This window comes from Hypanus sabinus, chromosome 1 (genome assembly GCF_030144855.1).
Source record: "Hypanus sabinus isolate sHypSab1 chromosome 1, sHypSab1.hap1, whole genome shotgun sequence".
Taxonomy (NCBI): Eukaryota; Metazoa; Chordata; class Chondrichthyes; order Myliobatiformes; family Dasyatidae; genus Hypanus; species Hypanus sabinus.
Genome location: NC_082706.1, coordinates 183,413,562 through 183,426,496, shown reverse-complemented (window position 1 = coordinate 183,426,496; position 12,935 = coordinate 183,413,562). Strand labels below are relative to the sequence as shown.

General features: G+C 43.1%; 1 protein-coding gene across 6 annotated transcripts in view; it reads right to left on the bottom strand.

Annotated features, from left to right (window-relative positions):
- tmem70 (transmembrane protein 70) overlaps positions 1-8,388 on the bottom strand; it is a 46,217-nt gene extending 37,829 nt beyond the window's left edge. For 2 of the 6 annotated variants that reach the window (XM_059983024.1, XM_059983038.1), the window contains exon 1: positions 8,028-8,382. In XM_059983024.1, coding sequence (XP_059839007.1) covers positions 8,028-8,234 — 207 coding nt within the window. In that variant the 5' untranslated portion in view covers positions 8,235-8,382. Of the gene's footprint in view, positions 1-8,027 lie in introns of all 6 variants that reach the window. The other 4 variants (XM_059983054.1, XM_059983063.1, XM_059983034.1 and 1 more) reach the window with 3 other exon arrangements.
- Between the last annotated feature and the right edge of the window lie 4,547 nt (positions 8,389-12,935).

Below are 12,935 nucleotides of genomic sequence, written 5' to 3'. Positions count from 1 at the left end.
GCAAAGGGACTTGCAAGTCCTTGTGCAGGATTCCCTAAAGGTTAATTTGCAGGTCGAGTCTGTGGTGAGGAAGGTATTAGCATTCATTTCAAGAGGACTAAAATATAAAACAAGGATTTAACATTGAAGCAAGAGGTGAAGAGGGAAGTAGTAAAGGCATCTCAGAAAGAAGCAGTTTTTAAAAAACTGATCGGGGAAAAGCTAGACTGCGCAGGTGCGTGATGTAGTGCAACAAAGGTTTAAAAAGGGAGAGCAATTTTCCAATGGTCTTTTAAATCAAAGCAAGAGGCAAAGAGGGAAGAAGTAAAGGCATCTCAGAAAGAAGCCGTTTTTTTTAATTGATCGGGGAAAAGAGGCTAGACTGCTCAGGCGTGTGACGTAGTACTCCAAAGGTTTAAAAAAAAGACCACCATATACAGCGGCCATCATTGGAGTGGACTGAGGAAGAGTGGGATGGCTTTGGCTCAACAGGCTTCGGCGAGAACAGACAGAGGCGAGGTTTGAACGGAGCACAACCGTGCAAGCGCATGAAAGTCGGCCTCTGAGATCAGCAGGAGAGCAGAGCAGAGGCTGGGGACGAGCTTCACTCCACGTGAGGTAAGGCCGGGTAAGCTCCTTTAATTAATTAATTTGTTTAGGAGTAGGTAATGGAGGCAGCAGTTAGGGCAGTTGAGTGCTCCGTACGCAGTATGTGGGAAGTCAGGGCAATCACAATTGTCCCTGATGACTACACCTGCAAAAGGTGCATTCAGCTGCAGCTCCTGACAAACCATGTCAGGGAGCTGGATGAACTTTGGATCATTGGGGAGGTAGAGGCAGAAATAAACAGGAGTTACAGGGAGATAGTCACCCCTAAGAGTCAGGAGACAGATAGCTGGGTGACTGTCAGGAGAGGGAAGGGGATTAGACAGAATGAGCAGAACACCTCTGTGGCCGTTCCCATCAATAATAAGTATACCGTTTTGGATACTGTTGGTGGGGATGACCTACCAGGGACAAGTTGCAGTGGTTGCGTCTCTGGCACTGAGACTGGACCCTCAGCTTAGAAGGGAAGGAGGGAAAAGAGGAGAGCAGGAGTGATAGGGGATTCGATAGTTAGGAGGCCAGAAAGGAGGTTCTGTGGAAGAGATCGAGAATCCTGGATGGTCTGTTGCCTCCCTGGTGCCAGGGTCCACGATATCTCAGATAGAGTTCTCAGTATTCTCAAGAGAGAGGGTGAGCAGCTGGATGTCGTGATCCATGTAGGGACCAATGACATGGGTAGGAAGAGTGAGGAGGTCCTGAAAGGTGAGGTTAGGGAGTTAAGCGCCAAGATAAAGGACAGAACCTCCAGGATAGCAATCTCAGAATTGCTACCAGTGCAGGTAGGTTGAGAAATAGTAAGATAGCGCAGATCAACACGTGGCTGAAGACATGATGCAGGACAGAGGGCTTTAGATTTATAGATAATTGGGCAGTTTACAAGGGAAGGTCGGACCTGTTCTGGCAGGATGGTTTACATCTGAAGTGGAGGGAAACAAATATTCTTGCAGGTAGATTTGCTAGAGAGGCTCCAGTGGATTTAAACTAGATACAAGGGTGGAGGGGAACCAGAGTGTAGGAACAGATGTATGGGAGAAGGAAGAAAAATATAGTAAACTTGTTTGCACCGTTAAGAGATAAACAGAGAGGAAGAGGTGGATAATTTCTTAAATGCATTTATTTTATTGCTAGGAGCATTTTAAGAAAGGTGGATGAGCTTAAGAGCATGGATTGATACCTGGAAATATGATGTTGTAGCTATTAGTGAAACATGGTTGCAGGAGGGGTGTGAATAGCAACTAAATATTCCTGGATTTCGTTGCTTCAGGTGTGATAGAATTGGAGAGACAAGAGGGGGAGGTGTTGCATTGCTTGTCAAAGAAAATATTACAGCGATGATCTGACAGGATAGATTAGAGGGCTCATATAGAGAGGCTATTTGGGTGGAATTGAGGAATGGGAAAGGTGTAGTAACACTTATAGGTGTGTATTATAGACTACCTAATGGGGAGCGAGAATTGGAGGAGCAAATTTGTAAGGAGATAGCAGATATTTGTAGTAAGCACAGGGTTGTAATTGTGGGAGATTTTAATTTTCCACACGTAGACTGGGAAGCTCATTCTGTAAAAGGGCTGGATGGTTTGGAGTTTGTAAAAAGTGTGCAGGATAGTTTTTTGCAGCAATACATAGAGGTACCAACTAGAGAAGGGGCAGTGTTGGATCTCCTGTTAGGGAACGAGATAGGTCAGGTGACAGAGGTATGTATTGGGGAGCACTTCAGGTCCAGTGATCATAATGCCACTAGTTTCAATATAATTATGGAACAGGATAGAACTGGACCCAGGGTTAAGATTTTTGATTGGAGAAAAGGCTAACTTTGAGGAGATGCGAAAGGATTTAGGAGTGGATTGAAATAATTTGTTTTATGGTAAGGATGTAATAGAGAAATGGAGGCAATTTAAAGGTGAAATTTTGAGGGTACAGAATCTTTATGTTCCTGCAACACACACAAAATGGTGGTGGAACACAGCAGGCCAGGCAGCATCTATAGGGAGAAGCACTGTCGACATTTCGGGCGAAGACCCTTCTCTCAGCCCGAAACATCGATAGTGCTTCTCCCTATAGATGCTGCCTGGCCTGCTGCTTTCCACCAGCATTTTGTGTGTGTTGCTTGAATTTCCAGCATCTGCAGATTTCCTCGTGTTTTCTTTATGTTCCTGTTAGGTTGAAAGGAAAGGTTAAGTTTGAGAGAGCCAATGTTTTCAAGGGATATTGGAAACTTGGTTTGGAAAAAGAGATCTACAATAAATATAGGCAGCATGGAGTAAATAAGATGCTCAAGGAATATAAAGAATGTAAGAAGAATCTTAAGAAAGAAATTAGAAAAGCTAAAAGAAGATATGAAGTTGCTTTGGCAAGTAAGGTGAAAATAAATCCAAAGAGTTTCTACAGTTAAATTAATAGCAAAAGGATAGTGAGGGATAAAATTGGTCCCTTAGAGTGGACAGCTATGTGTGGAGCCGAAAGAGATGGGGGAGATTTTGAACAATTTCTTTTCTTCGGTATTCACTAAGGAGAAGGACATTGAATTGTGTAAGGGAAGGGAAACAAGTAGGGGAAGTTATGGAAACTATGACGATTAAAGAGGAGGAAGTGCTGGCGCTTTTAAGGAATATAAAAGTGGATAAATCTCCGGGTCCTGACAGGATATTCCCTAGGACCTTGAGGGAAGTTAGTGTAGAAACAGCAGGGGGTCTAACAATATTTCATATGCCATTAGAAATGGGGTTGGTGCCGGAGGATTGGCGTATTGCTCGTGTTGTTCCATTGTTTGAAAAGGGTTCTAAGAGTAAAGCTAGCAATTATAGGCCTGTCAGTTTGACGTCAGTGGTGGGTAAATTAATGGGAAGTATTCTTAGAGATGGTATATATAATTATCTGGATAGACAGGGTCTGATTAGGAACAGTCAACATGGATTTGTGCGTGGAAGGTCATGTTTGACAAATCTTATTGGATTTTTTGAAGAGGTGACTAGGAAAGTTGACAAGGGTAAAGCAGTGGATGTTGTCTATATGGACTTCAGTAAGGCTTTTGTCAAGGTTCCACACAGAAGGTTAGTTAGGAAGGTTCACTCTTTAGATGTTAATATTGAAGCAGTAAAATGGATTCAACAGTGGTTGGATGGGAGATGCCAGAGAGTAGGGGTGGATAACTGATTGTCAGGTTGGAGGTCGGTGACTAGTGGTGAGTCTCGGGGATCTGTACTGGGTCCAATGTTGTTTGTCATATACATTAATGATCTGGATGATGGGGTGGTAAATTGGATTAGTAAGTATGCAGATGATACTAAGATAGGTGGCATTGTGGATAATGAAATAGGTTTTCAAAGCTTGCAGAGAGATTTAGGCCAGTTAGAAGAGTGGGCTGAAAAATGGCAGATGGAGTTTAATGCTGAAAAGAGAGAGGTGCCACATTTTGGCAGGAATAATCCAAATAGGCCATACATGGTAAATGGTAGGGCATTGAAGAATGCAGTAGAACAGAGTGATCTAGGAATAATGGTGCATAGTTCCCTGAAGATGGAATCTCATGTGGATAGGGTAGTGAAGAAAGCTTTTGGTATGCTGGCCTTTATAAATCAGAGCATTGAGTATAGGAGTTGGGATGTAATGTTAAAATTGTACAAGGCATCGGTAAGGCCAAATTTGGAGTATAGTGTACAGTTCTGGTCACCAAATTATAGGAAAGATGTCAACAAAATAGAGAGAGTATAGAGGAGATTTACTAAAATGTTACCTGGGTTTCAGCACCTAAGTTACAGAGAAAGGTCTTTATTCTTTGGAGTGTAGAAGGTTGAGGGGGGACTTGATAAAGGTATTTAAAATTATAAGGGGGATAGGTAGAGTTGACATGGATAGGCTTTTTCCATTGAGAATAGGGGAGATTCAAACAAGAGGGCATGAGATGAGTTGAGTTAGGGGGCAAAAGTTTAGGGGTAACACGAGGGAGAATTTCTTTACTCAGAGAGTGGTAGCTGTGTGGAACAAGCTTCCAGTAGAAGCGGTAGAGGCAGGTTCGATATCATCATTTAAAGTAAAATTGGATAGGTATATGGACAGGAAAGGAATGGAGGGTTATGGGCTGAGTGCAGGTCAGTGGGACTAGGTGAGAGTAAGCATTCAGCACGGAACAGAAGGGCCGAGTTGGCCTGTTTCCGTGCTGTAATTGTTATATGATTATATGGTTGAGACTTTATAAAGCAGTGGTGAGCAGATTTGGGCCCCTTAGAAAGGATGTGCTGAAACTAGAGAGGATTCAAAGGAGGATCACGAAAATGATTCCAGGATTGAATGGTTTGTCATAGGAAGAGCATTTGACAGTTCTGGGCCTGTATTCACTAGAATTCAGAAGGGGTGAAAGGCCTTGATAAAGTGGATGTGGAAAAAATGTTTCCTATGGTGGGAGAGTCTAAGACCAGAGGACACAGCCTCAGAATAGAGCGGCATCTGTTTAAAACGGAGATGAGGAGAAATTTCTTTAGCCAGAGCGGCAAATCTGTGGAATTCTTTGGAGGCCGAGTCTCTATGTATATTTAAGGCATGAAGGAACATAGGAGAAGGCAGGAGATTGAGGCTAAGGGGAAAATTGAATCAGCCATGATGAAATAGCAGAGCAGACGATGGGCCTAATGGCCCAATTTTGCTCCTTTTTCTTAAGGTCTTAATGGTATTGCAATGGGGTAATACACGTACAAATTATGTCACTGACATTACAGAAATATTCACCCAGGTCTTTTAGCTTGCTTGCCCTGGCCAGCTCTTTGCGCACATATTCCAAGTATCCCTGTAGCCTTAAAAATCACTTTCTGGTCTCAAACCTGTCCTCATTTAAGCTCTTAAACAAGGGAAGCTGTATCAAAGTTCAGGACTGTAACTCTGGAGATATGGACCCATTCAGCTGTCGGCACTCTGCAGAATACTAAACTAAGTCAGGAATATACAAGGAACAAGAATACATCAGAATCAGTAATATCAGAGCTGAACTATTGGCAGAGGAGAGATTTGTGAACAGGGATTCAAAGATCAATAAGTGCAGGCAAGCAGAACTGTACAGCGATTAAGCTCCGTAGTAAGTATAGCTCAAGTGTAGTGGTAACGAACAATAACTGGCATTTATACAAAGCCTTTAAATAACTAAAATATCCTTATGCACAGTTAAGACACAAGCTTTAAGGAATATCTTCACAAAGTGATGGCCAGGTTTACGGATAGTCACTGCTAACAACCAACAAGTGATTAAACTCATTCATATGCAGGAGGCCAGAGTTTAAGTACAGAAATCCTGGAAGAATTGGCACATAACAAAAGATTCAAGACTATGCAAGAATTAGAAAAGCAATATTTAAAAACTTAAAAGTTAAAACATTGATGAGTTATTGGTAATGTACAGTACGGTGCAAAAGTCTTAGGCACATATATGTAGCTAGGCTTCCAAAAACATTTGCTCAGTCTGACTGTGTTTGTCAACATGGAGTGGAGAGTGAGATAGTAAACCTGGTGGGAGCAAGGGATGTTGGAAATGATGAGGGTGATGCACCGTGGAAAGGGTATAGGACAGGTGGTAGAGGTGTGCCAAGGACAGGGGTTGGCATAGGAGTAAACACACCTAGCCCTGAGATACGGGCAGGTAATTTGATTCCAAACAATTGGTTTATTGATCATTACAGAATGGCTCTCTGGTGCTTCCCACGCCCTGCCCTTTCCCTTCCCGTTTTCCCAATCACAATTCCACCCTCACTGCCCTCTTTCCACTCTCAGTCCACAATAGGGAGCATATCAGAATCAGGATTATCATCACTCACATACATCATGAAATTAGTGTTTTTGTTTTGCAGCAGCAGCAGTACAGTGCAATACATAAATTACTACATAATCATACAAAAGTCTAAAGCACACCAGCTATTTATACATGTGCTTAAGACTTTTGCACAGGTCAGAGAGTACAGGAATAATGATTGAAAGAAGCATGTTGTGAGTTGGATTACAACCTGCAGAATTTTGACCAAGAAACTTATGGAGAATGGAAGGTTTGCCAGCCCTGCAAAAGAATCTAGCAACACAGATAATCACTTCAGCAAGAAAAGTAAAATAGAGGGGTTAGTGATGGCAAAGCTCTCTCAGGCTCAACACCAAATGAAAGCTGGGACTTCAGGCAATTGCCAGAAGATGTAGTTAAGAATGAAGCAACTGGAGTGCTGGGAAGAGATGGTAGACGGAAAGCAATGACATCTGCCTTCCCAACATGCAAGTAGCAAAACCTATTCAAGCTATGAGACTATCTGAAAGTCAGCAGTAGGATCAAAATAAGACATTAGAGCTGAATTGCAGAACCTGATACTCTGAAATGGTACTGGAAAGAGGTCCAGCAGTTGATCTTTGAAGGATTTCTGAAGTTATAGAATGGAAGGAGGAAAAGAAAATATTGCAGATTAATAGAAACATTGAAAACCTACAGCACAATACAAGCCCTTCAGCCCACAAAGTTGTGCCGAATATGTCCCTACCGTCGAAATTACTGGGCTTACCCATAGCCCTCTATTTTTCTAAGTTCCATGTACCTGTCCAAAAGTCTCTTAAAAGACCCTATCATATCCACCTCCATCACCGTTGCCAGCAGCCCATTCCTTGCACCCACCACTCTCTGAATAAAAAAACTTACCCCTAACATCTCCTCTGTATCTACTCCCCAGCACCCTAAACCTCTGTCCTCTTGTGGGAACCATTTCACCCCTGGGGAAAAAGCCTCTGAGCATCCACACTGTCAATGCCTCTCATTGACAAATTGCCAAAATACAAGGATGGGATTGCACTGGAGTGTTGCTGAGGGGATTTACCAGTTGTGCCTGGATTGGAACATTTCAGCTATAACGAAAGACCGGAGAGGCTGGGCTTGATTTTCCTGAAAATGTAAACAATTGAAAAATGTTCTGATAGAGACAAAATTATCAAGGCTAATAATCAGAATCGTTTCCCCCAGTGTGTAAACGAGGGCATTAGCGTTGCACAGAAGGGCTTTGACCAAATGCAGGAAACTGGGATTAGGATGGATGAGAACGATTAGGACTGGGTCAAAGTGCCAAATTCGGTGGTGTAAATCTCGATAACTATGGATAAAGATGGAGACAGATAACAAGAGTACCACCCAGCTACACAAAGCGGTGACAAGAAAAAAGGAAATGTAAACAGTAAGACGCACAAAGATGAACATGACGAAAAGTGGTGAGAGGTGTAATGCATGTAATTTGCGCCAATATGTAACTGGAATGGATCAGGTAAATGCTCAGCACTGTGTTCCAACCTACAAATATGTATCGTCAACTATATCAAAAGTTGACTGTAACCTCCAAAGATCAATGGTTCCCCGGTGTTAACGGGTGCTAAGAGAGCCAGAACGGTACGGTGACCAGGCTCCTCTCTGTCCTCCGCGCCGCCCACCCATCTTTTACCTGGGCACCAATACAGCTGGCTGCGACCTGGGGCCTTCCCAAAACCTCCGACCGCCCTCTGTCCAGGTCCTGGTGAATAGAGCCGCTTTTGTTGCCACTAATGATACAGAAGGACCTGGCGGCTGCATACGCATATCCCGCCTTCGCCGCTCTCCCCGTAAAACCGGCACCGGATCGCAAAACCAGAGCTAACGCCGCCATGCTCATTGAAGGAAGCTCCCGCTGCGCGCTGCCTCCAAGCACGGGGCCACAGCATTGGCTGTTGGCATTCACCAACCACGGCTAAGCTTATAGCAGTGCGTCCGCCCCCTCCCATTCAGACTTTTTGCTGGAGTGGGATCCAATTGGAGCTTCAGCTTTTTCTCTTTAAACCACTACCGCCTCGGATCGAGAAGTGGAGAGTGTACTAATAAATCATGATTAATGTAGTTAACTGAATGTATGCTATTTTATTTACTTTCACATATAAAGCGGTTTACATTCCACCTCAGGTCAATGTCAAGCAGGCTTTAGATCATCTGAGTAATGGGACCAACATGCACGAAACAGCTCACCAACCCTAACGCTTTCACATCGTTTGGGGAGATTTTAACCAGGCCAGTCTGAAAATATGACCAAGCAACTACCATCAACAGATCACTTGCAATACCAGAGAAAACAGCACAGTGGACCATTGCTACATCACCATCAAGAATGCCTACCGTGCTATTCCATGCCCTCACCAGGAAGTCTGATCACCAGGCTGTACTTAGACTCCCTGAGTATACACAGAGACTGAAGACTGCAGCACCAGTAGTGAGGACCAAGAAAGTTTGGACAAGGGAAGCACGGGAGCTCCTACAGGACTGGACTGTATTCAGGGAAACATCTCTGAATCTGGATGAGTATGCTGCAGTCGTTCAGACTTCATTAAAACCTGTGTGGATGAATGTGTGCCTACAAAGACTTACTGCACATTCCCAAACCAAAAGCATTGGATGAATCAGGAGGTACGTCATCTGCTGAAAGCCAGATCTGTGGCATTCAAGTCTGGCAACCCAGGCCTGTACCAGAAAACCAGGTATGACTTGCAGAAGGCAATTTCAAGGGCGAAGAGACAATTTCGAATGAGGTTGGAGATGACAGTGGATGCACAGCAACTCTGGCAAGGTCTGCAAAACATTACTTCCTACAAAGTGAAACCCAATAGCATGAATGGCAGCGATGCTTTACTACCAGAGGAACTCAATGCCTTCTATGCAGCTTTGAAAGGGAGAACACATCTACTGTACAGCTGTGAAGATCCCTGCTGCACCTGTTTTCTCTGTCTCAGAGGCCAATGTTAGGCTGTCTTTAAAGAGAGTTAACTCTCACAAGGAATAAGGTCCTGATGGAGTACCTGGTAAGTCTCTGAAAACCTGTGCCAACCAACTGGCGAGAGTATTCAAGGACATTTTCAACCTCTCACTGCTATGGGCGGAAGTACCCACTTGCTTCAAAAAGGCAACAATTATACCAGCGCCTAAGAAGAATAATGTGGGCTGTCTTAATGACTACCATCCAGTAGCACTCATATCAACAGTGATGAAATGCTTTGAGATGTTGGTCATGACTAGACTGAACTCCTGCCTCAGCAATGTCCTGGACCCACTGCAATTTGCCTATCACCACAATAGGTCAACGGCAGTTACAATCTCAATGGCTCTCCACACGGCTTTAGACCACATGGACAACACAAACACCTATATCAGGAGGTTGTTCATCGACTATCGCTCAGCATTTAATACCATTATTCCCACAATCCTGATTGAGAAGTTGCAGAGCTTGGGCCTCTGTTCCTCTCTCTGCAATTGGATCCTTGAATTCGTAACTGGAAGACCAAAATCTGTGTGGATTGGTGATAACATATCCTCCTCACTGACGATCAACACTGGCGCACCTCAGGGGTGTGTGCTTAGCCCACTACTCTACACACTGTATACCCATGACTGTGTGGCTAGGTGTAGCTCAAATACCATCTATAAATTTGCTGATAATTCAACCATTGTTGGTAGAATCTCAGGTGGTAACAAGAAAGCGTGCAGGAGTGAGATATGCCAACTAGTGGAATGGTGCCACAGCAATAATCTGGCACTCAACGTCAGTAAGATGAAAGAGGTGATTGTGGACTTCAAGAAGGGTAAGGAACACATACCAATCCTCATAGAGGGATCAAAGGTGGAGAGAGTGAGCAGCTTCAAGTTCCTGGGTGTCGAGATCTCTGAGGATCTAACCTCAATATATTGATGTAGTTATAAAGAAGGCAAGACGGCAGCTATACTTTATTAGGAGTTTGAAGTGATTTGGCATGCCAACAAATACACTGGAAAAACCTCTACAGCTGTACCATGGACAGCATTCTGACAGGCTGCATCACTGTCTGGTTTGGAGGGGCTACTGCACAGGACTGGAAGACGCTGCAGAAGGTTGTAAATCTTGTCAGTACTAGCCTACTAAGTACCCAGGACATCCTTAGGGAGTGGTGTCTCAGAAAGGGAGTGTCCATTGTTAAGGACCTCCAGCACCCAGGGCATGCCCTTTTCTCACTGTTACCATCAGGTAGGAGACACAGAAGCCTGAAGGCACACACTCAGCGATTCAGGAACAGCTTCTTCCCCTCTGCCATTCAATTCCTAAATGGACATTGAACCATGAACACGACCTCACTTTTTTTAAATATACAGTGTTTCTGTTTTTGCACATTTTAAAAAATCTATTCAATATACATAATTGATATACTTGTTTATTTATTATTTTATTTATTACCTTTTTTCCTCTGCTAGATTATGTATTGCATTGAACTGCTCCTGCTGAGTTAACAAATTTCACGTCACATACCAGTGATAATAAACCTGATTCTGATTCTGAGATGCTGGAGGAACTCAGCGGGTCAGGCAGCATCTATGGAAAGGAATGAACAGTTGACTGTTTGACTGGTGAATCTGTGGAATTCTTTGCCAGGTCTTTATGTATTTTTAAGGCAGAGGTTGATATATTCTTGATTGGTCAGGGCATGAAGGGATATGGGGGGGGGGGGGCTAGAGCAGGGTAGGCAGGAGATTGGGACCAAGAGGAAAGAATGGGGGAGCAGACATGTTGGGCCAAATAGCCTTACTCTGCTCCTATTTTGTAAGGTTTATATCTTTCTATTGATACTACCCAACCTGTTGAGTTCCTTCAGCATTTTGTACCTGTTACTCTGGATTTCCAGCATCCGCAGAATCTTGAGTTTACTTTCACTCCATTTCTGTGAGTTCACACGTGACTGATGGAGCCAATGTGTGAACCACAGTCACTACTGCAGTGGATCAGGAGAGCACAGGATGGGCTGTATTATGCTCTTTCCACCTCTTGTGCCTGCTGTCAACTCATAACCTTATAGGTCTCCACTTCTATGCTAGGCATTCCCAGAAACTGCGATGATGTCTTATGTTTTCAAAGAGGCTTTCAGATCTTAAATAAACCTTTTCCTGTCTACTCTTTGACAGAACTTGATAACAGACCATCCATATGGTATTAGGCATGTCTGAGGATGATTTGAACCAATGCTAGGGTGTTGGTCCAAAAAACTGCATTGATATTTATTGTCTTATCCTGCAAGTGGATTTGAAGAATTTTGTGCCAACAGGGGTAGAATCTTTGAGATAAATATTTTTGGTAGTGTAATGTTCAGATGCATATAGGAATATGAAGATTATTATAGCCTGGTAGATGGTGTGTTTTGTTCCCAATTTGATGACTTGAATACACTTTGTGTCAGATTACCAAAAGGTGGCACATTGAAAGTGATAATGAATTTCATCATCTGTGTTTGCTTTATGAACCAACAGCTCGAGAGCAGAGCCAGTCTCGGAGTATACCAGTCTGAAGCAAGACTCAATCATTTCCCTGAGAGACCGTTTAGCCTCAGTACTGCACCTCACCTCCAGCAAACTTCCAGTTAATAAGAACTATTATAGGCGGATACGATAGGGTCTTTTAAGAGACTTTTGGACAGGTACATGGAACTTAGAAAAATAGAGGGCTATGGGTAAGCCCAGTAATTTCGACGGTAGGGACATATTCGGCACAACTTTGTGGGCTGAAGGGCCTGTATTGTGCTGTACGTTTTCAATGTTTCTATTAATCTGCAATATTTTCTTTTCCTCCTTCCATTCTATAACTTCAGAAATCCTCCAAAGATCTACTGCAGGACCTCTTTCCAATATCATTTCAGAGTATCAGGTTCTGCAATTCAGCTCTAATGTCTTATTTTGATCCTACTGCTGACTTTCAGATAGTCTCATAGCTTGAATAGGTTTTGCCACTTGTATGTTGGGAAGGCAGATGTCATTGCTTTCCGTCTACCATCTCTTCCCAGCACTCCAGTTGCTTCATTCTTAACTACATCTTCTGGCAATTGCCTGAAGTCCCAGCTTTCGCTTGGTGTTGAGCCTGAGAGAGCTTTGCCATCACTAACCCCTCTATTTTACTTTTCTTGCTGAAATGATTATCTGTGTTGCTAGATTCTTTTGCAGGGCTGGCAAACCTTCCATTCTCCATAAGTTTCTTGGTCAAAATTCTGCAGGTTGTAATCCAACTCACAATGTGCTCCTTTCAATCATTATTCCTGTACTCCCTGACCTGTGCAAAAGTCTTAGACACATGTATAAATAGCTGGTGTGCTTAAGACTTTTGTATGATTATGTAGTAATTTATGTATTGCACTGTACTGCTGCTGCTTCAAAACAAAAACACTAATTTCATGATGTATGTGTGTGATGATAATCCAGATGAGATCCAGAAATATGTAAACACTTTCTATAATAACAGTATGGAATGTCATTTGTATATTAGTTTCTATAGACAGACTACACATCATTCAACAAAACACATAGTATGCAGCTGAGA